This window comes from Panthera leo, chromosome D3 (assembly GCF_018350215.1).
Source record: "Panthera leo isolate Ple1 chromosome D3, P.leo_Ple1_pat1.1, whole genome shotgun sequence".
NCBI classification, from domain to species: Eukaryota; Metazoa; Chordata; class Mammalia; order Carnivora; family Felidae; genus Panthera; species Panthera leo.
Window position 1 is genome coordinate 17,763,707 of NC_056690.1, and position 27,755 is coordinate 17,791,461.

At 52.2% G+C, this 27,755-nt stretch overlaps 1 protein-coding gene across 2 annotated transcripts in view; it reads right to left on the minus strand.

Moving 5' to 3' along the window:
* SSH1 (slingshot protein phosphatase 1) overlaps positions 1-23,666 on the minus strand; it is a 63,195-nt gene extending 39,529 nt beyond the window's left edge. Inside the window, exons 1-2 of one of the 2 annotated variants that reach the window (XM_042909549.1) lie at positions 23,543-23,666; positions 19,000-19,040 (exon numbers count right to left, since the gene is read on the minus strand). In XM_042909549.1, coding sequence (XP_042765483.1) covers positions 19,000-19,040; positions 23,543-23,611 — 110 coding nt within the window. In that variant the 5' untranslated portion in view covers positions 23,612-23,666. The remainder of the gene's footprint in view (positions 1-18,999; positions 19,041-23,542) is intronic. The other variant, XM_042909550.1, reaches the window with a different exon arrangement.
* Between the last annotated feature and the right edge of the window lie 4,089 nt (positions 23,667-27,755).

The following is a 27,755-nucleotide window of genomic DNA, read 5'->3' on the forward strand; positions in this document are numbered from 1 at the left end:
CCCTGATATCACCTCTGCCCTGGCGGCTTTGGTTCCGCTAAAGCACACATCACAGAGGTCAAGATCTGGTCCGTAGCAATTCTTCCCAGCAGGTGAAAGCTTTGTGCAAAGGAAACGGACAGAAGGTATAATTCAGGGAAATGGGGTCCAGGAGGAGACTCAGGGCCAGAGCTCTCCTACCGGGCCTGGAAGCAAGCAGAAGGCCAAGGGGGACCACTGCAATCACCCTGCCTGCTGCCACCCACCATCGCCCGGCTGTGGGGTGGGACACAGTGCCCGGTCCTTGTGGGCTGAATGGGAATCCGGACAAGGAGCTCTGCGGGCAGCACAGCCCCGCCGGTCGAGAAGCGGCTTTCAGCGCAGGCTTCTTATCAATAGTACTGTCATTGGCTGAGCGCCACCACGTGTGCGTGGCTCCCAGAGCTCTGCAGGGCACGCGTCACCTTTTTCAAACGACGAGTGAAGGTAGCCAGACAAACTCCTCAAGTACTCCTCAAGCCTCCGGGGACAATCTCATTTTTAACCAACCCCCTTAGTGATGCTGGGGCACGTGGGGGTTAAAGAACAGAAAATGCACTGGTCTGGCGATCCATATTTCAGGGTTCTAATTCCTGTTCTACTGTATGTTTGTTCTGCTGGTCACTTACAGGGCTCTGTTCATTCATTCAAATGGCCAAATATTCGCAGACTGAGGAGTACGACGTAAAGCCAAGCCTGCCCTAATGTCGATAAAGGCAGAGATAACACTCCTTTTTAAGGAGCAGGTGTTTGTGTGGGTGGTCCGGGTGTGTGCTAAGCCAGTCGGAATAACTCCTTGAAAAACGGAAATAGGAGGGATAGAAACCCCACATCACAGCCATATTATGCTACTGCCCCTGGTTTCCAACTCTGGCTACACATCTGAACAACCTACAGAACTTCCAAAACACAGTCATGCCCGGGTCCAGCCTCAGTCGATTCTCACTCGAAATGTCTGCCGTAAGTCCAGGCATCTGCTTTTCAAAAAAGTTCCGGGACAGGGGGCGCCTGGGTGGCTCAGTTGATTGAGCGTCTGACTTGGGCTTGGGTCACGATCTCACCGTTCATGGGCTCAAGCCCTGCATCGGGTTCTCTGTTGTCAGCGTGCAGCCTGCTTTGGATCCTCTGTCCCTCTCTCTCTGCCTCTCCCCCGCTTGCTTGTGTGCATGCACTCTCTCTCTCCTTTTCCAAAATAAATATAGACATTTTCAAAAAATTAAAAAATAAAATAAAATAAAATAAATTAAAAGTTCCAGGAGTACTTCTGATGCAGAGTCAGAACCCTGGACTTTAACAGTAACAGAAAACACAGAGAAGAGGGCCTTCCCACACAGGATTGCTAATAGTACCTTACACACTGCAGGTACATGATAAATGTTTTCTGCTGGTAAAAAATAACACAAATAAAAATGCATGGTCCTCTCAGGAGAGTAACATGACTCAGTGCCATGAGGGGAGGTCACGCCAGGTCAAAGAAAAGAATACCCTCCTTGGAAGCAGCCAAACAAGTGACAAAGAAATGCACGTGCCCGTCTTCTACCAAATACGTTCAGTGACAGCGTCCTGGCTTTCGAAAGGCGGCCCCGCGTCACGATATGAAATAACAATTAACAGAAAGACCAGCCCTGTGATCAGCTCTGCTGTGGACAAAGCATTCTGACTAACGTCAGTCACTTGATCTTCAAGAAACTCTTCGAGGGAGACCAGGCAGGCATTCTGACACTCCTCTTCCAGATGAGAACACAGAAGGTTACTTAACTGGTAGGATTTTAGTATTTCCGACGCTACATCTTGCACGAAATCAGAGAATCAGAGCCTAAAACATAGGCCCTGGAAAGAGTCCCACATTGATCGAACTGGCTGAAATGAAATGAACTACTTGGACATGGATATCAACCCTCAGCTCTGTATGGTGATGGCTGAGCGCACTGTGGTTTGTCTAGCGGACGTGATGACAATTCTAGAAAAAGAAAAAAAAGGAATGAATGTAAAGTTGTCACCACAGAAAAGGTGGGTGCCAACGAACACTCCCAAGAGGAGATTCCGTTAATTCCATTTCGATGAACGAGTATTCGCTGTGCCTGGGCAGTGCTAAATCCTGGGAATCCAGAAATGAAACAGACACGGTTCCTGCCTCCGAGCGACATTACATTCCAGGGGGTCAGACAGACACAGGACAGTCACTGCAACGTGATGCAGCGGGTTCCACAGTAGAGGGATGTATAGGGTCCTGTGTGTGCATACACATACGCACACATGGATGTACATGGCAGGAGGGACCCCCAGCCCAGCCTGGGGGGTTCAAGGACATCTCCCTGGAGGAAACGAGACCAGGTTGGGCCTCGTAGAATCGGTAAACACGGAAAAGAGGAGCAGGCAGCAGGAGAGTAGGAAGATTACGTTACACATGCCCCATAACGAACAGAGGAAGATTTGGTCTCTGTTGTAAAAGGCCCTACTGTGAATTCATAAATGTCTATTCTGGTTTATAGGTCAGTTCCTTGTAAGTTTGGTTTGCATAAGTTGGTTTCGCAGAACTTGACCATCCCCGAGCATACTAATAAATTCAAGCTTCACAAATTGCGAAGTTAAGAACCAAACGTTGGGCCTAAAGTTGAGCCATCAACCTGTCAATGAGTTCTCGGTACCTGAATGCTTATGGGTAAGCCCATGGCACTCAATGTGTGTTATTTTAAATAAATAAATGATACCTTCGACCTGAATGGTGCTCTACAGTTTTCAGAAAGGCGGCCCTGCGTCACGAGATGAAATTAACAATTAACAGAAAAGACAGATCAGCCCTGTGATCAGCCGTGCTGTGGACAAAGCATTCCGACTAATGTCAGTCACTTGACCTTCATGAAACTCTTCGAGGGAGACCAGGCAGGCATTCTTACACTCCTCTTCCAGACGAGAACACAGAAGGTTACCTAACTGGCAAGAAACCCTTGCCCCTCCATTTTTTCACTTAATTCTTAAAATTTAAATCTTCTGATGGAAGAATCAAGACAGAGAAGAGGAATGACTTGTCTGTGGCCACACGTCGAAGAAGGGGCAGAACTGAGTCGAGAGGCTCCAAGTTCAGCACCCTCCCCGCAGGACGCCTGCCTCAGAGGGCAGGGGTGCCCGACCTGCGGCACCGGAAGCGGTGGGCAAAGCTGGAAGGACACAGATCTGCCTGAAAACCTCTGCTGGCGGTGGTCCGGACGGACAGAGACCCTCTTCCCGGCAAAGCCAAGCGTATGAAGACGGAAGGATGGAAAACTTACTATCCGCTCTTCCCCCCTTTTGAACTCATGTTTGAAGGTCACCCCGAAGTTGTGCCGAGGCCTTGTTGTTTTCCCTTCGCGCTCCGCACGCAGCTTGGCAGGGCCTCGGCCCCAAACAGCATTCTTCGGTGGCTCACCTGCCACACGGACCCGCGAGAGCTCCGAAACCGCTCTCCTCCACAGAATGCTGAGGACAGGGAAATTCCAGCTCGGGGGCGGTCTACTGAGGGAATGGGGTCATGGGCAAGAGGTGCCGGCAGGGCCCAGGACAAACGTCTCTGCTGCCGAGGCCTGTATTGTTTGGCTGGAAGGCGTAGGCTTTTCTCAGAGAGAAGGAATGTCCGAAAGCATTTCAGGCAGCAAGAGACATTCTCTGAGGCCAGCTACACAGCTCTCCTTCATGTCAACGGGTAGGAGCGAGCGGCTCCTGCCAGCAACAGACCAGCAAGCTCGCAAAAGCAGGATTATTTCCCCCCGCGACCCCTCCCCTTCTCCAGTGTAAGAAAGACTGCAAATGATGCGCCTGGAGTTGGCTCTACAGACCTCAGGACGGGTCCCTCACGGCCCCCCGAGAGCCCTCAGGCCCCGCCCGTGGAAGCTCGAGCTGGTGCTATCTTCCCCTGTACATCTGGGATACCGGGACCTAAGCCCCCTTAGGAGGGCAGAAGATACAAAGGCTGCATTGTGCTGGAAATGCAGTGGCAGCAAAGACAACCTAGCCAGCCAGAAATAACAGGCACCCGGAGGAAATGTTTTTGAAACAACGCAAAAATTCCAAGGACAGATTATCTCAACTGTCCCAGGTCCTTTGCCCTTTCTTTTCGGTATGCAGTCCTGTCCCACGTTCATGGGTTGCTGGGTCCCAACCCTTCCGGAGGTCCCTTCTTCCCCAGTTCCTCAGTTACCACTGCAGTTCTGGCCCCCTGCGTCCCCGCCGAGCCACACAACAACATCCACTGGGGCCCCACTGCACGCCTGACTCTATGCTAGGTACTCCGAATGTCCCTGCAAGAGAACGGACGTGCTCTCTACCCGCACGAGGCCACCAGCCATAGGCACCTACTGAACACTTGAAGCGTGGGGAGGGTGACTGACGTACTGGGATTTGTCATTTTATTAATTCCAATTGAATTCAAGTTTAATCAGCCACACGTGGCTGGTGGCTATGCTGGAGGGCAGCACAGCTCCAGAAGCTCTCCATCTACTGGGAATCAGGGCAGGGACCTCTGGCTTCTAATCCACTGCACAGATCCCAACCACAGCTCTTATTATGTCATTCCCGGCTCCAGAACTTTCAGTGATGTGACATTATCTGTAGAGTCCCAACAGGCTGGTGCTAGCTTTCTATGGTAGGCACAGTTAGCGATTACATGTTGCTAACCTCAGCTTCATTCATCTGACGCTCTTTGACCTCGAGGAGCTCATAAAACAAGTAGGAAAAGGGTTTATAATAAAAACCTTCTTTGTATTACCTCGTACACGATTTCTCCCACACTCCACACATTCTCTGTTTTCTCTCTATGTGGTCTTCCTCAACTCTTCTACTCTGGCCTCTGTTCGCGGCCCTCTCGCTCTCCTGTCTGCCTCCCTACCTCGTGCCCACTTGCTAGCATCCACACCTTCTCCAGGAAGCCCTCCTTCGCTGCCCCCAGCTGCGAAAAGCCCCGGCTCTTCCCTTTCAACATCTTATGGCACCTTCTCTCTTCATGCAGGTGAGGAAGCTGAGGCTTAGAGGCTAAGTCACTCATGCGAGGTCATATGCTTCGAAAGTGATAGGGGGCACCTGGGTGGCTCAGTTGGTTAAGTGTCCGACTTCGGCTCAGGTCATGATCTCACGGCTTAGGAGTTCGAGCCCCGCGTCGGGCTCTGTGCTGACCGCTCAGAGCCTGGAGCCTGCTTCGGATTCTGTGTCTCTCTCTCGCTCTGCCCCTCCCCTGCTCATGCTCTGTCTCTCTCAAGAATAAATAAAACATTAAAAAGAAAAAAAGAAAGTGATAGGAACCTAAGACCCCTGGTTTCCAAACTGTGTTCCCAGACATACTTACTACTAACTTATGGTGAAGTTACCCTCACGCCAGAGTTTTTGAACTTCACAATGGGACTTGAGGACCAGAGCACACATAATTTTCTAAAGCTCCTTCCTTGCCTGACATACAGTAAATTCTAAGTAAATACTCATAAACAAACTCACAGAGCTGACTTCCTGTTCAGTCTCAAACCACTGCATGACTTACTCACCTCAGTAACCTCTAAGCAGCTGGAACATGGGGTGTTTACAACCCATAGGACGAACTGGACACATAAGACTCACCACATAAATGCCACAAGTGGAGATACCGTCACCTGGCGGTCAGGTCCTCTTGGCCCCCAAATGTACCGAACAATACAGCCACCAGGTTCTCCACATCACCCTGAGGGTCTTGACAGCCAGGACTGTGACTTGTCCATCTCTGGGTCCCTGAGGGCCCAAAAGGCAGTGTGCACTCAATGAATGCAACGCCAATAACGAACACCTCTGCTGAGTGTGGTGTTAAGCAATTTACACATATTAACTAACCTGATCCTCAGCGTCTGTGAGGGAAACGGAGGCTCAGAGAGGCTGAGTGGCTTGCCCACGTTCACGTGGCCAAGAAGTGGAGGAACCAGGACAGGAAACCAGGGAAAAGGACTCTGAGCCTCTACTGACCTGACACCTCGGGAAAACAGCATCAAGAATGCTGACCTCGGGGCGCCTGGGTGGCTCAGTCGGTTGAGCGTCCGACTTCGGCTCAGGTCATGATCTCACGGTCCGTGAGTTCGAGCCCTGCGTTGGCCTCTGTGCTGACAGCTCAGAGCCTGGAGCCTGCTTCGGATTCTGTGTCTCTCTCTCTCTCCGACCCTCCCCTGTTCATGCTTGGTCTCTCTCTGTCTCAAAAATAAATAAAACATTAAAAAAAATTAAAAAAAAAAAAGAATGCTGACCTCTCTGAGTGGAGGAGGGGGTGAGGTGAGCAGGGCTAGGAAGGTGTCTATGCAGGCAAGAGGTGGCTGCAGAGACGGGAGGCTGGTTACAGCCAGGGACACCGATCAGACAAGCAAATGCGCTCGGGACAATTTCTCGCAGTCGGAGAAGGGAATCATAAATACGGAGAGGGAAAAAACCGGAATGAACCCTGAGGTGTTGGATCAGAGTGGAAGGTATCAGTCTGAACTCATGGTTCTCAACATTATTTAGATGGATAGGAAAAGAGATGCAGGTGTGTGTGCACGCGTGTGTGTGTGTGTGTGTGCATGTGTGTGCACACCCTTACTCGCATGCCCTAATTCTGCCCACTGAGAGGGCCTGAGGAGGGCAACACCCACACAGTAAGAGGCACATAAATTCCATTCGCCACTAAACAGAACCGGGGCTCCTTGGAGAAATGGCTGATTCCGGATATGGGGTACAGAAAGTACAAGATGAGGCCCGAAAAAGAGCAAGGCAGTGCTGAAGGATGGCGGGGACATGTCAAGGGTCACGGGAGCCAGCATGGATGTGACCCCAGTGGCCAAGTCAGGCATAATCTGAACTTTGAAGTCAGCAATACAACCAATGGATTGTAAACCGCGGAATGAAACAAACATGAGTCCGTACAGATAGAAATAGACAAGTTGACGGGGGATGGGATTAACATAATTTCCAAGTACCGCCTAAGAAACACCACCCAAATCTAATCTCCGGGAAACACCACGCAAACCTAAACTGAGGGACACTCTACAAGATGATGAGCCCGTCCCCTTCCAAAGTGTCCCGGTCATGAGAGTCAAAGACGGAGGAAATGTCCTAGAATGAAGGAGTCTCAGACAGGACAGCTACAAGCAACGTGCAATCATGAACTGGGCCCTTCTATTACCAAGGAGCTTATTGAGTCAAATGGCAGACCTTGAATGGGGTCTGGAGGACCAGACGGCGGTAATGTATCAGTATCAGGGTCAAGGGTCAAGGGTCAAGGGTCTGGTCTGTAGAGGGTCCCTGCCTGCATTCAAAGGGTGATGGGTTTCAGGCTGGCAACTTTACTCTCAAACGGTTCAGGAAAAAGTTCTTTGTGCTGTCTTTGCTGTAAGTTTTATAAACTTCCCTGTAAGTTTTATATCGTTTCAAAATCTAAAACTTATTTCAAAAATTTCCACTTATTTGGGTGTGGGGAACATATTACTTGTAATTATTCTTTACAGACAGGTGATAAAAGCACTTTTTTTTTTGTTTATTTTGAGAGGGAGAGAATGAAAGCAGGGGAGAGGGAGGGTAAGAAAAAGAGAGGGAGAGAACTCCAAGCATGTTCCACGCTGTCAGCACAGAGTCCCACGAGGGGCTCGAACCCACGAACTGTGAGATCATGACCCGAGCCAAAACCGAGAGTGGATGCTCAACTGACTCAGCCCGATAAAAGCTTTTAAGACCACTTTATCAGTCATTTTGCCACCGGCACACTTCACGGCCTTCCTCTTTCATCTTTTGGAGGCTTTTCTACCCTCACGGACGCAGATCTCCGCCTGCCTTGGGATCTTTTTCCCTCCCTGCATTTTCCGGGATGGAGGCAGCCTTGCTTCGGACGCAAGGCAGTGGAGAATGATGGGAAACTCCGCTCTTCCAGTTCCTCCTGGTCTATGTGTGCCCAGAGTTTGAGGGCCTCGTGCACACACAGCCCTGACCCATGTAAAACCTAATTTTAGCGTTTTCCTGCTTGAGACCACACTTCTGAAACAGCGGGAGGCCAACCTGCCCATGCGAGCCTTCCATTGTGAAAGGCACATGGAGTCAGGATGCTGCCGGCCTGCAGGATGTGACTCAGCATCCTGTTTTCAATGTTTGGAACCAAGCGCTGCCGCTGACCTCACCTCTCCAGACCACAAATACCCAGGTTAATTGGTGGGATGGGCCCACAGCATCAACTCCCTCTGTGGGCCTCAGGGCCAAACCTAAGACAACCTGCTTATCCGCCCACCACATTGGGTCTGGCAGAAGAATTCTTCAGAGAGGAACCGACCTGGTGGTATGTTGAGGAATACCATGAATCAAGCAGACGATCTTGTTTCTCTCTTTGCTCTGACTACTAGGAAGCTCAACGTCAGATCTATAGCCACACTCTGGTAACCGTACCAACATCATGCCATGCATTCCACATCCACATCTCCTGGCTTCACCTTCTTTTCCCCCACTGTCTCTATATCCCACTTGCCTCACTAATTTTAAATTATACTGGTTTCTATGAATTTTATTACACGGTGTTTCAAATCCCCTTTGGACAGAGCTATGGTAGACATAGCATACACACATTGCCTCTGGAGGTAAGGGTTGTTTTGTTTTTTGTTTTTAGCAAGACTCCCCAGCATTTAGCACAGAGGCTAATATACAGATGCTAAATATATATTGCTTGAGATGACAAATAAAGCAAATAACTCAAAAACTGTCTCCGTTACCAGGTTGCCTCGCAAGAGATACTCCTCCCTCCCACCCTACAAGGTGGGGTCTGGAAAGGGGTGCTAGGGCCTTAGACAGCAGGCTCCTTAGGGATCCCTCTTGCCGTGTGGTTCAGCGGCCTCAACCCCAGACTTAAAGAGCCACTCCCAAACTGCCACCTGCAACAGACCAGGCACAGAACAGGCAGGGCCTGGACATCTAGGAAACGACAAGTGATATCCAGAGGCGGCAGCCGGCCTGGCTGTCTCCAAACCACATCCCTCCCTTGTGGGAATTTCGACTGGACCCAGATTTGGGGAAACACACCACGAGAACTCTTGCCAAGTATGGGCCAAGCCTTGACTGGGACTTACTTCTGCCAGGGCACGGGGGCCCCCAGCAGGGAGAGCATCAGACATTTCCTAATACCAAACAACCATGTTCTTTAAAACAAAGTCTTTTTAAAAATAACTTCAAAAGTAGCCGAAAGGATAGATGGATGGAAGGAAGGAAAGAAGGAAGGAAGGAAGGAAGGAAGAGAAAGAAAGAAAGAAAGAAAGAACGAAAGAAAGAGAAAGAAAGAAAGATCTGTAAAAATAAGGGCACACCAGACAGGATGCTTCCCAGATAGGTCTGGTACAAGGTTCAGCGGAACTTAGAAGGGAAACAGGCCAAGTGTTGACTGTTTCTCCTCTCAGATTCCACTTGGTTGACCTTTTGGTCTTTTGTGGTGAAACTGGGCATCAGTGGAGGAGAAGAAGGTCAGGACAGCAGCTGGAGGGCTGGTACTCACTACCATCAATGAAAATAGCAGCTAAAGAAACAACAACAGAAAACAGCTCCCATGTGTCCGTCAGTATCCGCAAGGACTCCCCCCACCCCCCTCCCCCCCCACACACACGGTACAAGACTCTCCCTAGGCCTCTCGAGGGCCCTGAGAGTGAGGAGGACTTTTCCTCGGTTTCGGGGAGGGCAGGCAGCTGGGTGGCAGGGCCCGTCCCCTGATCCAAAGGCCCTGGGGGACCTCTGCAATCTACATGGCAGCCTGCCATCTCCCGGGGATTCTGGGAGGGCAGCGAGGCTGGCCAGCTGGCTTCCCCATCGGCACACCATCTTGGCCGCCGTGGGAGTTGTCACAGTACCGACCCCATCTCGAAGTGGGACTCACAGACACGCCCCCACCCCAGCCCAATTACTGCCATGCCTTGAAAATGGCTCCTTCTGACTCTGATTAATCCTATTTTGATTAATTCTGTTTTCTTACTGCAGCCTTCCTTGAAGCAGAACGACTTGTTTTGGATGTTCTCCTAGTCTTAGGAATTTTCTAATAAGTTGTTCAAATCCAGAGGTCTGTCTACGGCACGACGTACGGGCCAAAGGCGGGTTCTGGAGGCGGGAGTGCTTTCCTTCCAGCCCGCTCGTGACGGTGAAGTGTGGCTCGCCCAGGGCTCTGCTGAGGAGCGGGTGGGTCCAAGCAAAGGGCCTACTTTCTCCCAGAGGCCACGCCGGTGTTCTCCATCTCAGGGTCAACCATGACCCTGACACGGCTAGGCGCCCCACAAATACATGACCTTGCCCTCAGTGCCGGAATAAAGGAGAAAGCGGGCAGTCTGTTACAAGTCTAGAGCAAACGATTAGAAGTACGGAGCACCACGGGAATAGGCCGTACTCTAATCTTGTCTCATCACTTTACCAAGGAGTAAGTGGGGGCCCAGAGAGGTTTAGTGACCTGCCTAAGGTTGCACAGCAGACGACACATCTCAGGACAGAACCCAGGTTTTCTGACTCCCTCTCAACAGCCGTGTTCCACTTACCGTAAGGGTGGCTGCCAACACCAGCGTCCGCCACGAAGGAAGAGCTGGCTTGAGCACTCGCAGTGTGCGCACGCGCTCCCGGGTGCGCTCGGCGTGTGGGAAGAATGAGACCAGGGCCCTGTGGCATTCTTTTGAAGTCTAAGTACTGGTGTTTCGAAAGTTTAATGAAACCTCCTAGGCTCTGAGCAAAATTCATTTTAAGTTAACCTTAATAGTAAGTTTAATTAACTTCCAGCAGAATCAAATTACCTCTTTTCCTCTGTCCTCGTTTGTCCCCTCTCGAGGATGAGTTTTCTTTCTTTTTTTTTTTTTTTAATGTTTACTTATTTGAGAGAGGGAGAGAGTGAGCATGAGCAGGGAAGGGGAGAGGGGGAGAGGCGGAGGGGGAGAGGGGGAGGGGGAGAGGGGAGAGGGGGAGAGAGAGAGAGAGAGAGAGAGAGAGAGAGAGAGAGACAGAGACAGAGAGAGAGAGAGAGAATGAATCCCAAGCAGGCTCCACACTGTCAGCACAGAGCCCAACACAGGGCTCGAATTCACGAACCGTGAGATCATGGCCGAGCGGAAATCAAAAGTCGGACGCTTAACCTCCTGAGCCCCCCAGGCGCCCCTCTAGGATGAGTTTTCTAACAGCAACAAAAATTTAACATGTACTGAAGGGCAAATTCTGATTTGAAAATCAAATGTGCCGACACACCAGGAGTAACACCTGAGTTAATCTAAAGGGAAGAGCAGGACAGTATAATGGTCACGGGATTTTAAGTTCGTGTACCCCAGTGTTTAAAACTGGGGGTCAGTGGGAAGCTACCAACTATTAAGCCGGGGGTGGGGTCGGGGGAGGACAGGAAAGGCTGTGCTCAACACAAAACTGCCTGTCTCCTGTGAGGGACCCGGCGGAGCAGAAAGGGACAGGGGATTCTGAGTCACAGAGACCCGCATTCAAACCCTGGTCCCGGACTCCCACCTGCCTTTTCCGAGCGCCGTTTCCTGGTTTCCTAAAGTGGGGCAGCAGCCGCCCCGGAGGCTGCGGTGACAACAGCACAGGGTTCCAAACCCAGAGCCTGCACCTGCCGGCACCCAGTAAACAGAAGCTGGGACTGGTATTCCCCCGGTGCTCTGCCCATCGACTGCCTGGTGACTGCCTGGGAAGGGGATTAGGTCACAGTTCTCACTCTCAGTGCAGCTCAGGGGGACCTGCGACTTGCGAAATAAAGCACACAGCTCATGGTGAGACCGCTAAGGTCCAAGTGGGAAGAAGGGCTACAAAGCCATGGTTCCTCCGGGGAGTGGGGGGGACTCCTTCCTCTCTGCCTCCTGGTGAGAGATCCAAACCACGGGCAGGAGGGCCCGTAGAGATGGCTCCTGAACTTGGGGGTGGAGGACAGGTTTTGAAGGCAGAGAGACAGGGAGCCTGAGAGAGACTCTACCACTTTGTACCGCGTGAAATTAGGCCAGTTAATGTCTCCAAAGCTCTCCCTCCAAACGGGAGACCAAAAGGGCGCCTTCCTTACAGGATGTTCGTGAAGATTAAATGACATACTGCACAAAAGGCGACTCGTGGAGTGGAGCACGTGTGAAGGTTCGCTTCACCTCCGTCCCTGCTTCCTTTTTTCTCCTCAGCACTTGCTAACACGCTGGCAACGTGCTAGTTTAGCTTACTTCCTGCCTCGTCTGCCCCAACAGAGCGTCGGCCGTGAGGGCAGGGATGGGTCTCGTTCGCTGCTGTATTCCCAGCTCCTCGAACAGGGGTTGGTGCATAGTAGGTGCCCAATAAATATCTGTTGAATGAATGGCTCGTAAGCAGACAGGGTAGGACAGAGGGGTACTGAGACTGTATCTAACAGTGCCTGCGTTGCCAAACTGCAGGGGGAAATGGCAGGAAAAATCTCTCTGTCCTCAGTATCCTGTGTCACCGAGGAGCACTTTGAGTTCCTCCATGTGAAAAAGAACGCAGGAAAGTCAATTTATGAGACTTCGATGGCTCATCCGGCACGCGCCAGGCGCCGTGAGGGTCGAACCCAGGAAGGAAGGCCTTGTCGTGTTGTTCAAGGCCCTGGGCTCAGGCGGGCCTCGCGCTTGGTTAGCTCTGCTCCCACCATCTTGAAATTCTTAACCGTTTTTTAACAAAGGCCTCCACAATTTTCATTCTGTACCGGGATCCACAAATTACGTAGCCGGCTCTGCCAGTGGGGGAACATATATGTACTTAAGTAAACACACGACCAAGCAAGTCTCAAGTCCCAAGTCCCGAGGAAGTAGAAAGGAGAGAAAAACGCAAGTGGGGAGGAAAAGGAAGGACCATGAATCTCTTCCTACAGAAGCTGGCCCCTGAAGGAGAGACAGGCAGGGGGCATTTGCACAGTGTCTACGATGGTGAAGAGGTTCGTGGTGTTATGACATTTAATTCTGACGACAATCCTACAAGCTGTGGACGATCTGGCCCGCTGCCTAGTGAACTGACAGATGACAGAGGTGGGAACCAAACCCAGGCCTGTCCCCTACAGCCAAAGCTCATGGACAGAGATGCAAGGGTCAGTGCAGTGGTGTTTCAGAGGACGATCATCAAAGTGGAAGTGAATCCAAGAGGTGCCAAGCCTGAAAGCGTGAACAAGCGCGTGGGTGCTGACAGGAAAGGAGGTGGCACTCACTGGCGTGGCAGTCGAAGCCTGCGGGCTCACTGGTGCTCCTGGCCCCTTCCCTCGAGGACCGAACGTCCCTCAGTCGGCATCACCTTGACATAATGCATCCACAGGCCGAGACCAGTGGGCAGAATTCTGAGATGGCCAAGATCCCAGCCCCTGATGCAGGTGCCCTGGGTGAGCCCCCATCCTGAGCGTGGCACGATCAGGTAACAGGAGGAGACAGCTGCTCCCGTAATTAGGTTACAATCTACGGCCAAGGTGACGGGGTGGCCACTCCTCTGACTGCATTCCTTTCCAAGATTCCATAGCGGCCAATTCTCTTCGTCGGCCTCGAAGAAGCGAGCCACGGTGACCTTAGCTGCAAGAACAGGAATTCTGCCGAGGACCACATAAGCTTGGACGAGGACTCATACCTCTGAGGAGACCCCTGGCCCTGGCCGACACCCTGACTACCGCACGTGAGACGCCACGCAGAGGACCCAGCTAAAGCACGTCCAGGCTCCTGACCCTGGTAACTGCGAGATGAGAACTGGGAATTGTTTTGGACTGCCAGGTGGGGGGCAGCTTGTTACACAGCAACTGTGAACTGATACAGCAACCTGCTGCAGAGCCAGGGTGCAAGGGAAACTTGATGCCTCTTGGCAGGACTTAACCGGACGGACTATCAACAATAAAGTCCAGGCCAAGAAACGGTGGAGAAAGACAGAGAAGAACCCCAAAGGGTGAACATGCATAAAAGGGTGCTGAATGGAGCCGGGGAAGCACGGTCTGCAGAGCGAGGCCACGGCCACCCCCGGATGCTGTGGGCAGGGGGAGGGAAGGTACAACCCTACTCCGGATGGTTATAAGGAGAGTGGGGTCCTCTGGGGAGCTCCGGGTCAAGATCCAACGGGGAAGAAAGCACGCAGGGAAAAGCAGGGGCGCGGGAAGTCTGCAGTTTGCCACAGACACCAGGTAAGACAGAGAAAACGAAGTCCCACTGCCTTGGCCCGAACGTCTGCTTGGGCAGGCAAGAAAACAAAACGAGAAGGACTCCAATGAACACTTTCATACGCTTGGCTTAGAAACGCTGCATGGAAACAACAACAACAAAAAAACATTCACTCCCGATCTACCCTCTGGAGACAACACAACCATATTCTCTCCCTGGGGCCCTGCCTGGCACACAAGCGCTTACGGCTCATGCCAGACCGAGGCAGCTCCCAGGACGGCGAGGGAGCCAGGAGCCGCCGCCAGCAAAGCCATCTGCTCACCAATTCCCACAGACTGAGCGGCACGGCTTCCAGAAGGGTACTGCTGGAGGCCGGCGGCAGCCTGCGCACGTGGAGGGCAGGGGAAAGGACGCAGGGAACTGGGTCTGGGTTGCTCTGCACCAGTCAGCTTCGTTCTGGGCCCGGGGTGAGCCGCTCCTGAGATGTTTCCCGGGAGGCCTTCAGAGAAACTGTCTGAATCACGACACGGATTCTGCAGCAGGTGCCTTCCTATTTGCATCTCACGGGGACTCAGCCGGGTCACAGGGCATCCACGGCGGCGGCCCTCTGAGGGGCCCCGCGCGAACACAGTGGACACCACACCCGCAGGAAGTCAAGCCCTCTCAGTCTGGGCCGCGAACTAACACTGACATGAACAACAGCTCACGAGGACCAAACGTAGTGATGGTTCTTCACGCCCGTCACGAGCCGGGCTCTGCCTGAGGAGCCCCGCACCTGCTACTCCACAACCCTGGAAGGTCGCAGCTGTATGTGTTTTACGGATGGAACGAGAGACCCGCAAAGGTGTCGTAAAGGTGCGGAGGTAAAGGAGCTCGGCTACCAGGGCAGGAGCCAGGGTCTGAACCTCCGTCTGCCTGACTCCAGACCCCACGCTGTCCCCTCTGCGCCTCGCTCCTGCTCATACAGGTGAGCGATCTACCGCAGGGTCAAAACAGAGCGCACATATTTAAACTGTTGAAATGTCACGCACAGGCTGAGAACTAAGGCCCTGTCCCTAAGGCAAGCGCCACCTAGGCGGGGGACGAGACAAAAGCACACACACCTGCGAGGCAGGGCGGGTGTGGTACCTGCCGGAGTGGGGCAAGCCACACACATTGGGGGTGGGAGCACGGAGCCCGCCGTGAGGACTGTGGCCAACCGGAGCTGGCTTCAAGAAGCAGCATGGCCAGGGAGCGGGACAGAGACACAGCACGTGCGAGTGGGGGGTGGGAGCAGGGGCAGCAGTGGAGGGTGAGGGTGGAAGGCAGCAAAGGTGGGACCAGAGCAAGGAGCCCAGGCCAGGGGCGCTTCGAGATAGTGTCCATCTGACGGCGGGGACGAAAGCCCGAGGGAGGAGGGATGGAGGGGACGACGGTCTGACACAGAGCAGGGGAGGTGTCAGGACCTGAATGATGGTGCCACCAGGGCAAACTGGGGAAGAGGACCAGCTGAGACACAGAAGACCCATCGATGCCATTCAGCCATTTCCTGGTCACGGGTGAGCCGAAGAGAAGTCCATGGATGACCCGAAAGATTAAAACTTTTATACACTTCTTTTTTTTTTTTTTTTTTTTTAGTTTATTCACTTTTGAGAGAGAGAGAGAGAGAGAGAGCGAGCAGGGGAGGGGCAGAGAGAGAGAGGGAGACACAGAATCTGAAGCAGGTTCCAGGCTCTGCACTGTCAGCGCAGAGCCCAATGCGGGGCTCGAACTCACGAACCGTGAGATCATGACCTGAGCTGAAGTCAGATGCTCAGGCAACTGAGCCACCCAGGCGCCCCAAAGATGAGAACTTTCGATTAAAGGTAGACAGAGGGGAGGGGAGAGAGGACTATCCCGCTGTCCCCAGTTTTTCTGCCTGCCAGCAACCCTTCAAAACCAACCTGAAGCACAGAGAAATCCCCTCCCGGCCCAGACGAGCAAACACAACTGACTATTCCATTAATTCTTCTAGAAGCCTGAGGAGCAAAGGCTTGAAAATGCAAATGAACACATGGATGTCAATGGGTTTCCGTCAAAGCTTAAAGCAGGCCACCACAGCTTCTCCTGTCTGCTACAAGGGTTAGAAAGCAGGATGGAGGGGCGCCTGGGTGGCTCAGGTTAAGCGTCTGACTTTGGCTCAGGTCATGATCTCAGAGTTCGTGGGTTTGAGACCCGCATCGGGCTCTGTGCTGACAGCTCAGAGCCTGGAGCCTGCTTTGGATTCTGTGTCTCCTTCTCTCTCTGCCCCTCTCCTGCTTGTACTCTCCCCCAACCTGCCTCTCAAAAATAAATAAATAAACATTTAGGGGCGCCTGGGTGGCTCAGTCGGTTGAGCATCCGACTTCAGCTCAGGTCATGATCTCATGGTTCGGGAGTTTGAGCCCCGTGTCGGGCTCTGTGCTGACAGCTTAGAGCTTGGAGCCCGCTTAACAGATTCTGTGTCTCCCTCTCTCTCTGCTCCTCCCCAACTCATGCTCTGTCTTTCTCTGTCTCTCAAAGATGAATAAATGTTAAAAAAAAAAATTAAAAAAGAAAGCAGGATGGAAGGGCGCCTAGGCGGCTCATTTGGTTTAAGCGTCCGACTCTTGATCTCGGCTCAGGTCACGATCTCACGGTTGGTGGGATGGAGCCCCGCGTCAGGCTCTGTGCTGAGAGCGCAGAGCCTGCTTGGCATTCTCTATTCCCCTCTCTCTGTGCCTCTTCCCCACTCACACTCTTTCTCTTGAAATAAATAAATAAACAGTGGAAAAAAAAAAAGCCAACAGGATGGAGTCGTTGGCCTGAAAATGGGGAGTGAGGCCAAGGTGGGGGAAGAGCGACTGAGAAGGGAATCCGGGAGGACAAGCTCAGAGTCCAGGTCCCCGGCTCCAGGCGAGGGTCCCCCAGGGCTCACAAGGGTGGGTGACGGGGCCGGCTGGTAACAGCGGTGAGGGATTCCCGCGGGCAGCAGACATCCAGGAGGCACCGCCCCAAGTTAGCGGGGCTCCCCGGTCCCGGCCCTGGCAATGCCTACAACCAGCTGGTGGCAGGCAGGCTCCCTCACCTGGACATCTGACTCCTGGACAGCTGACTCCAGCAAACCCCGACACCGGTCTCCGGAAAGGCGGCGTCCTATGGTCAACCCAGGTGTTGGAGGCCACAGAGGCCTCGCTTCAAATACAGTACCTGCCGCGTGCAACCCTGGGCCTCAGGCTCCTCCCCTGTAAACTGGGAAAACCCTCCCAGGGCCGGGGAGAGGATTAAGCACGGCAATGTGCAGAGCGGACTTCCCTTCCCTTTGCGAGGTCCGCTCCAGCTCCAAACCGTGCACGGAAAGGGGCCTTTCACTGGCCCCCAGGGCGCAAGCATCTTCAGATCACCGCTGTTTGTGAGTTCTTATGAAGTGAAAGAATTCACGACACTATGCCGTCTGCTAACTAAGGGCGATTTGGAAAAAAAAACCCAAAACGAAACAGTAGTTCTTCGTCCCCAAAGACAATCTAAGTGAGAGAGCTAAATACTTTGTCCAGGGCAAGAGCCCCGAAAGAAAGGGGAGGGCTCAGGGGTGGAAGACGTTCCGGCTCCAGGTAAGCGCTGCAGGGAGGCTGGGGCAGGAGAGGTGCCGGCACAGGCTTCCGGGCTGCTGGTCTGGCCCCTCGGCCGGCACTTCCTCCCCCAGACAGCCTCCCAAGAGCCACTTGTACTTCTTCCCCTCTTCGCCTCCGCCTAAGAGAGCCGAGCACGAGTCTGATCCACAACACGGCCCGTTACTGCCCCCAGTTGGGAGTCTGGCTGATTCCAGCCTTGGAGCCCTGACCTCGACCCTGAGCAACCGAATGCCCCGAACACCCCGAGTGACAGAGCAAATCTGTCATCGTCCCCCAGGGGAACGTTAAAGTGAGGGCCCAGCCACTGAAACAAGACATCTCTGGGTTTTGTAGGCTATTGCTTCCCTCCACGTACAATCTTTGGGAATAACGCACGCCACATTAAAAGTGTTTTCTTGCCTTTCGCTCAAAGACACACAACCTTCAGAGACAGGTTAAAAGCATGTTTTTACCACTTCTGTATGTGAGCTTAACCAGAATATCCTGCTCTCCGTAATGAATGGTGGACCCCAGTTTCTGAACACACATTCCCTTTTCCAATTAGTTTTCCTCCTCCTAAGACGAAGCAGACATTTTTTTTTTTTTTTAAAGACTAATATCCTTGGAACTCTATTTACTTTTTTAGACTCTGAGAGTCAGAGTTTAAGACTGGCACCTTAGCCTAGAATGCATGATATGATAAGAACACATTACAGAAGGGAGTGCTACATCTTCCGTAAACAGAACACCCAAAAGGCGGCCTTGCTTTTTGGCAAAGAAAAATAAAAATGCTTTTGGGGTCTACCAGGGAATACAGCAGCTGGGGACCACAGCTTGAGGAAGTCTTTAAAAAGAGTGTACTGAAAGATTTCTCACAAGCACAAAAAAACCCACCTTGAATTAAACTCAGGGGGTAGGATGCCCGTTTCAAATCAGCAATGTGCTTACCTCAGAAGAACACCTTATCAAAAGCAGGATGGAAAAGTGAGAACATTACCATGACTAGTTTTTTCAAAGGCAGAGGTAAAATCTAGAAGGAAGTTATCTAGAGACGTGCATAACGGTAAAGCAGGAGGGGTAGTGGGATTCTGGCCACGATTTTCCTTCTTTTCTAAACGACGACGTTATTAAAGCTGTTTATAGTTAAACATCTATACAAAAGTTCAAGCACTACCTTTGCAACGTGCTTTGGACATAATTGTTAAAGCTCTACTGAAAAAAGCTGGTGTGTTCTTTTTCAAGGGTTCTCTCTTTTGGCAAGGGACGAGAGTATTCAGCCTGCTTGGAAGAAAGACTTAGGAATGAAAATTAAGTCCGCTTACCTGAGGTTTACCTTTCGATCTTCATCGCTGCCAGCCTCCAGCTACAGAGAAAGAAAGAGAACGTCACATCACAGACACCACTGGGCAATGAGCCGCGGACACGAGTCTCACATTTTCTGCTCTGATGTCTGAAAAAGATACAGGTGTCCAGGACACCTGGCTCTTTCTACACGGTCGCACCCTTTCCTTGGCAAGCCCGCTCCGCTGTCCCTCTGAGTAACTTCCATGGAGGAATTTTCAGGCTTCCCAATGGTTACCCACATTCCTAACACCCCGTCGTGCATTGATTCCTGGTGATTGGACTATTCCTACCTGGCGTCGTTCAACACACTCTTCTCAACTTTCCAAGCTTGTTTTGGATCTCACCCTGTTTTTTGAGGGGAGGGGGGGCTATGTTTTAAGAGCATCTATTTCCTCCTTCAACCCAGGCCATAGCTGAGTGATCAACACCATTTTAAGCCCCAACACATGGGTTAAAAAAAAAAAAAAAAAAAAAAGGAAAAACCATTCCAGGCAAGTCTTTCATGACGGAAGGTGGCCAGGAGCAGCCTGTCTGTCTGTGGGTCTCAAAAGCTCTTGGTGGTTCTCAAAAAGGCTTCAATGTTGAATATAAAACTTTCTAGGGTATCGGTTTATTTATATAAACAAGAGAAATGGACATTTGATATTTTCTAAAAGTTTAAAGGCCAGGGGGGTTAGAATCTGAAAGCAATTAGGACTTATGCCCCGATTGACATTTTCCCCCTTCTTGCCTTCAAGGAGAAAACTGAAATAAGAAAACGACCGCCCCCGCCCCCCCCCCAACAACTCTGCACCCCCGGAACCCGCGGACTAGGAAAGAGAAACCTGGAAAGCAGTGATGCCCCGGGAGAGATGCAAGGCTGAACGAGGACAGAGACCAGGCAGAAGACAGCAGTGATGGGAAAAGAGTACGGAGCTCACGAGAGGAAGGGGGCCTGAGTGGCAAGGGACACAGAGCAGAGGTGGTGGTTCCAACAAAGGAGGAGAAATACACCAGAGAGTCCCGGAGTCCCTAAACTGTATTAAGATCCTGTATGTCCGAAGCGGACACTTGTGGCCAGTTCTCACGCTCCCTATGCCACAGAGAAGTGGAAAACTCAGGCAAGCCTTCACTGACCACAGGGCCAGGAGCTTCCGTCCCAGAGCCAAGCGTAAATAACTCACACACCACGACCACAAACTTAGAAGAGGATGTTGGGTCTAACCCGGTGGTCCTCAACCGGGGACAATTTTTCTCAATTGTCCGGGCAATATCTGGACACCGGGCAATATCTGGAGCCTTTTTTGAGTGGATGCTCCTGGCATCTAGTGGGCGGAGGACCGGGTGACGCGAAACGTGCCACAATGCACAAGACATCGAATTTTCTGGCCCAACGTCAGCAGTGCCAAGGTTGAGAAACCCTGATCCGACATCCCCACCCCCCCCCCCAAAGAAAAAGAGACTGGAGATCTGCCCATAAATATTAGTCACCTTGAACGCTTGTCAAAAATAACAATGTTACAACCCATTCTTGAAAGTTATTGATTTATCCGCTGTTGTGCTTTCTGCTTGTTCTCACAGAGGAACGAGATAAGACTGACAGTAAAAATGACATAAATGAGATAACTGAAGATGGGGGGAGGGGGGGAAATTAAGAGAGGAGAACGACTTTGCCGGTCAGGCTGAGTTCCCCGTTCCCACGCCGAACGGGCTGAGTCAGGAAACGGCCGCTCGGGGAGTCTCTGACTCAGAGGAGGAGTTGCATTTTGAGCAGTAAGGAAGTGATTTAGGGGTACAGACTTCAAAGCCACTTCATTCTCGGTCGTTCTCTGGGATTCCCAGGAGTGAAATGAAGGCGAGGTAAGGTCAGTTATTCCAGAGAAGAAAGCTGTAGGATGTGCCCAGACAACACGTTAAAGAGGGAAGCCAGCCCTTTTGCAGGAGCTGAGGCCGAAGGAACATCAGAGCAGGGGCCCAGCCGGCCTGGACCCGCGTCTCCTGACTCCACGCACACGCGCCTACTCTCTCCGTATCGTCTCTTGCTTCTTCGCGCCTCACTCCATCTGGGAGAAAGCCTCGCCTTCCAGGGAACATCCCAACCTCGGCTAGTTCACTGGGCAATTAATGGTGCTGCTCTACTAACGGTAAATAAAAGGCGGTTGAGTTTCAGTCTCACGTTTACCGGGTCATTGGCACTTGGTAAAAATAACGTTCTGTGGAACAGTTTTAAATGTGTCTCGTGGAGAGGACCCCAATGTCCCACAACACGTGATTCACCCATGCAGTGGAATATTATCTGGCAATAAAAAGGAGTGTAGTATTGACCCATGCCGCAACATGGTTGAACCTTGCGGACGTTACGCTAAGTGACAAGAGTCCAGACACAAAAGGTCACCTTATTGTAGGATTCTACTCATGCAAAATGTCCAGAACGGGTGAATCTATGGGGACAACACAAGTAATCAGTGGAAACCTAGAATCTGGGGAGAGCAGGGTAAGGGCGGGGAGAGGGGGGCCACAGGTGATGGCTACAGGGGGTGAGGGTTCTTTTTGGGAGTGATGAAAATTTCTGGCACTTACACAGTGGTGATGGTCGTGCAACCCTGTCAATATACTAAAAGGCGCTAAAGTGGTCTGAAATCGTAGTCTGAAATGGTGAATGGATGATATGTGAATTGTATCTCAGCTAAAAGATAATAACATAAAATTTAAAAACCGTGTCTCAGGGGCACCTGGGTGGCTCAGTCAGTTAAGTGTCCGACTCTCGACTGAGGCTCACGTCATGATCTCAAGATTCACGAGTCTCAGCCCCGTGCTGGGCTCTGTGCTAACAGCACGGAGCCTGCTTGGGATTCTCTTTCTCCCTCTCTCTCTCAAAATAAGTAAGTAAACTTAAAAAAAATTTTTTTTTTAGACAAACAAAAAACTGTGTCTCAGACAGGAAGAGGTCAGGAATCGAAACCAAGACTGAGGCTGAGAGGCCTTCTGCGTAATCCCTTACTGAAGCCGAACCCTTCCCTCACCTCATAGTTTTGAGAACATGAGATTAAGTGCTTCGAAGTACTCTGGGAACTGCAAGACGGCATGAATCGGAATGATGGAGGAGAACAGATGTCTGTGTGGGGAGGAGAGAAGTTACTGCTGCCTGAATTCTCAGTGGCAGGCAATTGGCCACCCATGTTCTTTTCCCTGCGATCGACTTGCAGAATCCTGTCTGCAGACAAGGGAACTCATGAACGGCCTCTCCTGGAGAAGAGGGGGCTATGCATAGGGGTTCGGTCTTGCCCCCTCTCTGAAAATGTTCGCACTGTTCCTGGTGAAACAGGCTGAAGAGCTACCCTCAAACTGGTTCCTCTTCTCTCCTGGTCTCTCGCGAACACACACAAACCTTTCCGTGTTATCAATTTCCTCTACAGAGAAGGGGCTGGATTCGCTCAGCTGCTGGGGAGGCCACTTCCTGGGCCTGCAGGGCTCCTCCAGACTTCTCTCCCTTCTCTAAACAGTCCCCAAACTCCTCCTCCAGCTGCTCTATCTTTAGGCCAACACTCGGCCTATGCCACGGATAGGAGTGTAGACCAGAGGCCACAGTTCTCCGAGAGAAAGTGGGACAGCAGGGGACAAGAGGGTCAGCCCTGCAGCTGTCGGAGGCCCCAGGCTCAGAGGACCCATTCCCCAATCTACTCCAGGACAAGAAGGAGCCGGCCAACACAGGCCTGGTGGCACAGGGACACACAGAACCCCGCAGGGTGCCTCGGTGCACTCTCAGCCCCCAGAATGCACCGTGCAGCTACAGGAACCCCGGAATCGGCCCCAGCCACACAGCCAGATACACACAAACATGCAGTCCCGAAGGACATTTCAAAAAGGAAAAAATCCAGACTCAGCCACACACAAAGACAAGACACCCAGTCACACAAGCGCCCTGAGCTCACTCGGTCACTGACACACAGTGACACGGGCCCTGGGGAGACAGACCTCCAGGGGCGTGCAGTCGGGGAAACAATCTCAAACATTCCCAGGGGCACCTCCCCCCACCCTCCCCGGAGGGCCTCTGTCACAGCATCAGGCGGGTGCAGTTTCCCAGCAGACCGGCCACCGTCACACACAGTCTCCCATACACAGCCAGGATCGCAGGGTAGGGGCCTAGAACAGCCACAGAGCCACGAATCTCAGAACCAGCATCCCCCAAAGTCGCCAACTAGGAGTCCCAGTCGCACACCCAGTCTGCCACACTGTCACCCCCAGACGGGGATCAGTCACACACACACACACACACACAGTCTCACGCAGGGCCACCCCCAGACAGAGGTCACACCCGCACCTACAGTCTCCCTGAAAGTCACCCCCAAACAGAGGTCACGGCTCCACACACAGGCGGGGTGACACTCTCGGTCTCCCGCACAGTAACCCGAGGCCGGCTGCCCAGACACGGTCGCACCGCGGGGTCTCCGCAGGGCCCGGGCGCCCTCCGCCCCGCACTCGCGGCCCAGGCCTGGAGCAGCGGCTGCTCGGCCGGGCCGGGGTCGCGGGCCCGGGGCTCACCTCGCTGTTGCTGGCCGAGGAGGAGGCGGCGCTGGGCGTGGGCGAGCGCTGCAGGGTCACCAGGGCCATGGCTGCGGCGCGGCGCACGGGCGCCGCCGAGGCCTCCGGCTAGAGCCGCCGCTGCCGCCGCCGCCGCCGCCCGGGCCGGGCCCGGGGCGCTAGAGCAGCCGCGCGCGGGCGGCCGGGCCGAGCCGGGCCGGGCCGCCCCTCCCCCTCGGCGTCCACCGCCCCCGCCACCCGCCTCCCGCCTCCCGCGCCGGCGCGCGCCGGGCCCGGAGCGCTGCGGCGGGGAGGGGGGGAAGGCGGGGCGCGGGGCGGCGCGCGTGCGCGTGCGCGGCACGGGAGCCCGGAGCGGCCGCTGGAGGCCCCGGCAGCCTCCCCCGCGCGCCCGGCACGCACGCCCCCGCCCGCGCGCCCGGCCCTCGGGTCTGGGGACCAGGGCCGCGCGCTTCCGCGGGCACGTCCGCCCCAGGGGGCTCGCCCGCTGAGCAGGCGGGAAAGCGAGGCCCCGCGACTGCGCAGGAGGGGAAGCGCAGGGACCGGGAGATAGAAACCCTCGGCAGTCTGCAGAAATTCATTCGTTCCTTCATTCATTCGTTTGTGAAATATTGGGCACCTGCTAAGTGGCAGGCATGGAATATTCAACAGTGCGCAAGTCAGATCGGGCCTGTCCTCAGGTCTTTTACAGGAGTGAATCAAATGACTAGGCACATTTATAAATTATTTTGCTAATATTTTTATATGAATTCTTTCTGTGTCCATAAACCCAGCCAACTCCTTGGGAAGTCAGGGAAGGCTTCTCTGAGAAAGGGACATTTGCTCTGAGGCCTGACAGGAGAGCAGGATTAACGGGGGAAGGGCGGGGGAGACAGCCTGGAGGTTGGGGGGTTGGTGGCAGCATGCACAAAGGCCTGGAAACGGGAAGGTTATTTGTCCGTCAGAGGCCAGAGCCTACGGAGGGAAGCAAGAAGAGTGGCACATAGGGATGGGCTCCAGAAAGCTCTTGGCTGCTGGGTAGGGAATGGACTGTGTGGCGGAAGGTTTGAGGGAGACCAGGGAAGGGGCTGCTGCTGTCCTCCTGGGAAGATGTGACCAGTATGGAGATGTAGGAGAGGTGGAGTACCGTAGCAATCAGTACTGGCTTGACTCAATGATAGGGAAGTTCTCTTTCATTTCCAAAAAGCCCTTCTTCACTTCTGTCTCTGGCGTGCACACTGCACAAGCACCCCCACATGGCCTGGTCCAATCCTGCATTTCAGCAAAGGGCTCCGCCCCCCCACCCCCGCCAGAAACCCACGCAGCCTCCTGGATCCCTCCCCCAAATCCAGGGGCTGGGACCTCCTGCATATTCCTGGGATCTGACTCTTCAGCACCATTCATTTTATTTATTAATTTTTTTTGTTTTGTTTTAATGTTTATCTTTGAGAGAGGGGGAGAGACTGAGTGTAAATGGGGGAGGGGCAGAGAGAGAGCGAGACACAGAAGCGGGCTCCAAGCTGTCAGCACAGAGCCGGGCTGGGGGCTGGAACTCACAAACCGGGAGATCATGACCTGAGCGATGTCCGACTAACCGACTGAGCCACCCAGGCACCCTTCAGCACCATTCATTTTAAAGGTGGTTCTCAGTGGGGGCATTGTAACCCCTATGGAGCATTTTTTTTTTTTTTTAATTGTAGGCGTATTTTTTGTTGTCTTGCTTATGGGTACTAGAGAGCCACTGGCATTTAGAGGGCAGGAGCCAGGAATATGAGATGTCCTGCAAGGTACTGGAGACTTTCCCAAAGAATTGTTCCATTCCCACAAACACCTGTGTAGGTGAGAAATCCATTCAAAATTCTCTGAAGCCAGGACTTAACTCCATTTTATACATCAATGCCGAGGCTCTTTCACGAATTTTCAGAAATGCAACTGTGTTTAACTAGACGGGAAAATATACTTTGAGAGCTTTGTGGGGAGTTGGTCACCATTTGGGAAGAGTTTATGAATGGCAACGCCACTCCTAATATTAAGAGTAGTTGACCAAACAGATTTGCGTTTGTACCTGTGATCTTGGTCCACAGTCATACTTAGTTAGCACTTATTTTAAAATATCAGATATAGGGGCTCCTGGGTGGCTCAGTCAGTTAAGCATCCCACCTCAGCTCAGGTCACGATCTTGCAGTTCCTGGGTTTGAGTCTCTGCGTCGGGCTCTGTGCTGACAGCTCGGCACCTGGAGCCTGCTTAGGATTCTGTGTCTCCCCCTCTCTCAAAAGATTCTGTGTCTCCGCTCACGCTCTGTCTCTCTCACTCTCAAAAATAAATAAGTATCCAAATATAAGACAAAATTGGGGACAAAATTTCAGTTGAATGATGAATATCTTACTCTCAAATCCAAACCCGTTCATTAAAAACAGACACAAACTTCTGAGACTTTCCTTTGCCCTCCAGAGAGCTGTGCCCAAGTATTCACACACTGAAATGCATGTTTTGTTATGATTTATTTTTCTTTTATGTCTACATTACATCAGTGCATCACGGATTTGGGGTTTTTAGACTACATGTGTACATGGGCTTTATAATCTATAAATTTTGTTCCCAGTTAGTAATCATTACAAAGTATTTGTGAAATGGGTGTGGGGTTTTAGGGCCGAGAGCCTTAGGCCAGTGGTTCTCAAATTCAAGTGTTTGAAAATCCCCTGGAGAAAACAGGCATCTAGGCTCCACCCTCTAGAGTTTCTGATTCACTGATTTAATAGCAAGCTGGAAATTTTTACACGTTTAATAATTCCCTGACGATGCTAAAGGTCCTGGTCTGGGGATTACAGATTTACCTACACAAATGCCAGGTCACCCCTCCGCTCTTGCCTCTAGTTTCTTCCTCTGCAATCAAGGAATCCTAACCTGGGTGCCTGGGTGGCTCAGTCGGTTAAGCGTCTGACTTCAGCTCAGGCCATGATCTCAGCGTTCGTGAGTTTGAACCCTGCGTCCAGACTCTCTGATGTTAGCTTGGAGCCCTTTCTGCCATTAGCTCAGAGCCCACTTCAGATCCCCCCTGACCCTCCCCCCTCTCAAATAAACTTGAAAGAAAGAAAGAAAGAAAGAAAGAAAGAAAGAAAGAAAGAAAGAAATCCATACCAAGGTCTGATCCTGTTGTCTGGATGGCAATAAACCCACCTCCCCCCTTTCCGGAGACCATCTCTACGCTTTCTCACTTCCTCCTCAAGAGAGGCCCTCTTCCTCCCACAACTAATTCTTGCCTGATACCCCCTCCAAAAAGCCCCCGGGCCTGGTCCTTTCCAGGATCCCGTCACCTCCATTCTGTCCCCAGAGACACAGCAAGTGTCACTGGACTTTGTCGTAAGTATCTCTGTCTTGTCACATGGTCCCTAAGAAAAATCTCAGGGGCAGGGCTGGGACCAGGGTGAGGGCCCAAAACTTCAGGGGCCTCCAAAACAAACCAACAACCACCCCAGTAAGTAACCAGAGAAATATTTTCATGCAACATTTTAGGGAATCAAATTTAATGCCTAAATCCATGATGAACAAAATGTTAACATTTTTTACCGTATCACTGATTTTTCCTTTTGTCTCCAGATTCCAAGGCACAGATCCATCCTGCTTTGATTCTGCTTGATTTCAAATCCTGGTTATTTTAAACTCTTGTGCAAATGGCTGGGGCCCTGACTCTGCTGGGGCCCATCAGGGGGGTGGGGAGGGGATAGGAGAAGTGAAAGTCCCCCTCCCCCACTTGGAGTCAGTCTGTAGGTTTCAAGGGACCCCAGGAGTGGAAGAGGGGACTCAGCTAGAGGAGGCAGCTCCAAAGTTTTCTTCTATCCAGTAAAGCCCTTTCCGTTCGTTATCATCCTAATTTTTTTTCATCAAAATTTATTTAATCGTCTTTGATCTGGTCATTGTATTCCCAGCTTTTTCAACTATCAAAAAACAACAGGGAGAGGCGCATGGGTGGCTCAGTCAGTTAAGCGTGGGACTTCAGCTTCGGCTCAGGTCATGATCTCATGGCTCGTGAGTTCAAGCCCTATGTCCAGCTCTGTGTTGACAGCTCGGAGCCTGGAGCCTGCTTCAGATTCTGTGTCTCCCTCTCTCTGCCCCTCTCCCACTCGTTAATAAATAAACATTAAATAAATCAATAAATCAATAAATCAATAAATACAACAGGGGGCACCTGGGTGGCTCAGTCCACCTCAGCTCAGGTCTTAATCTCATGGCTGGTCA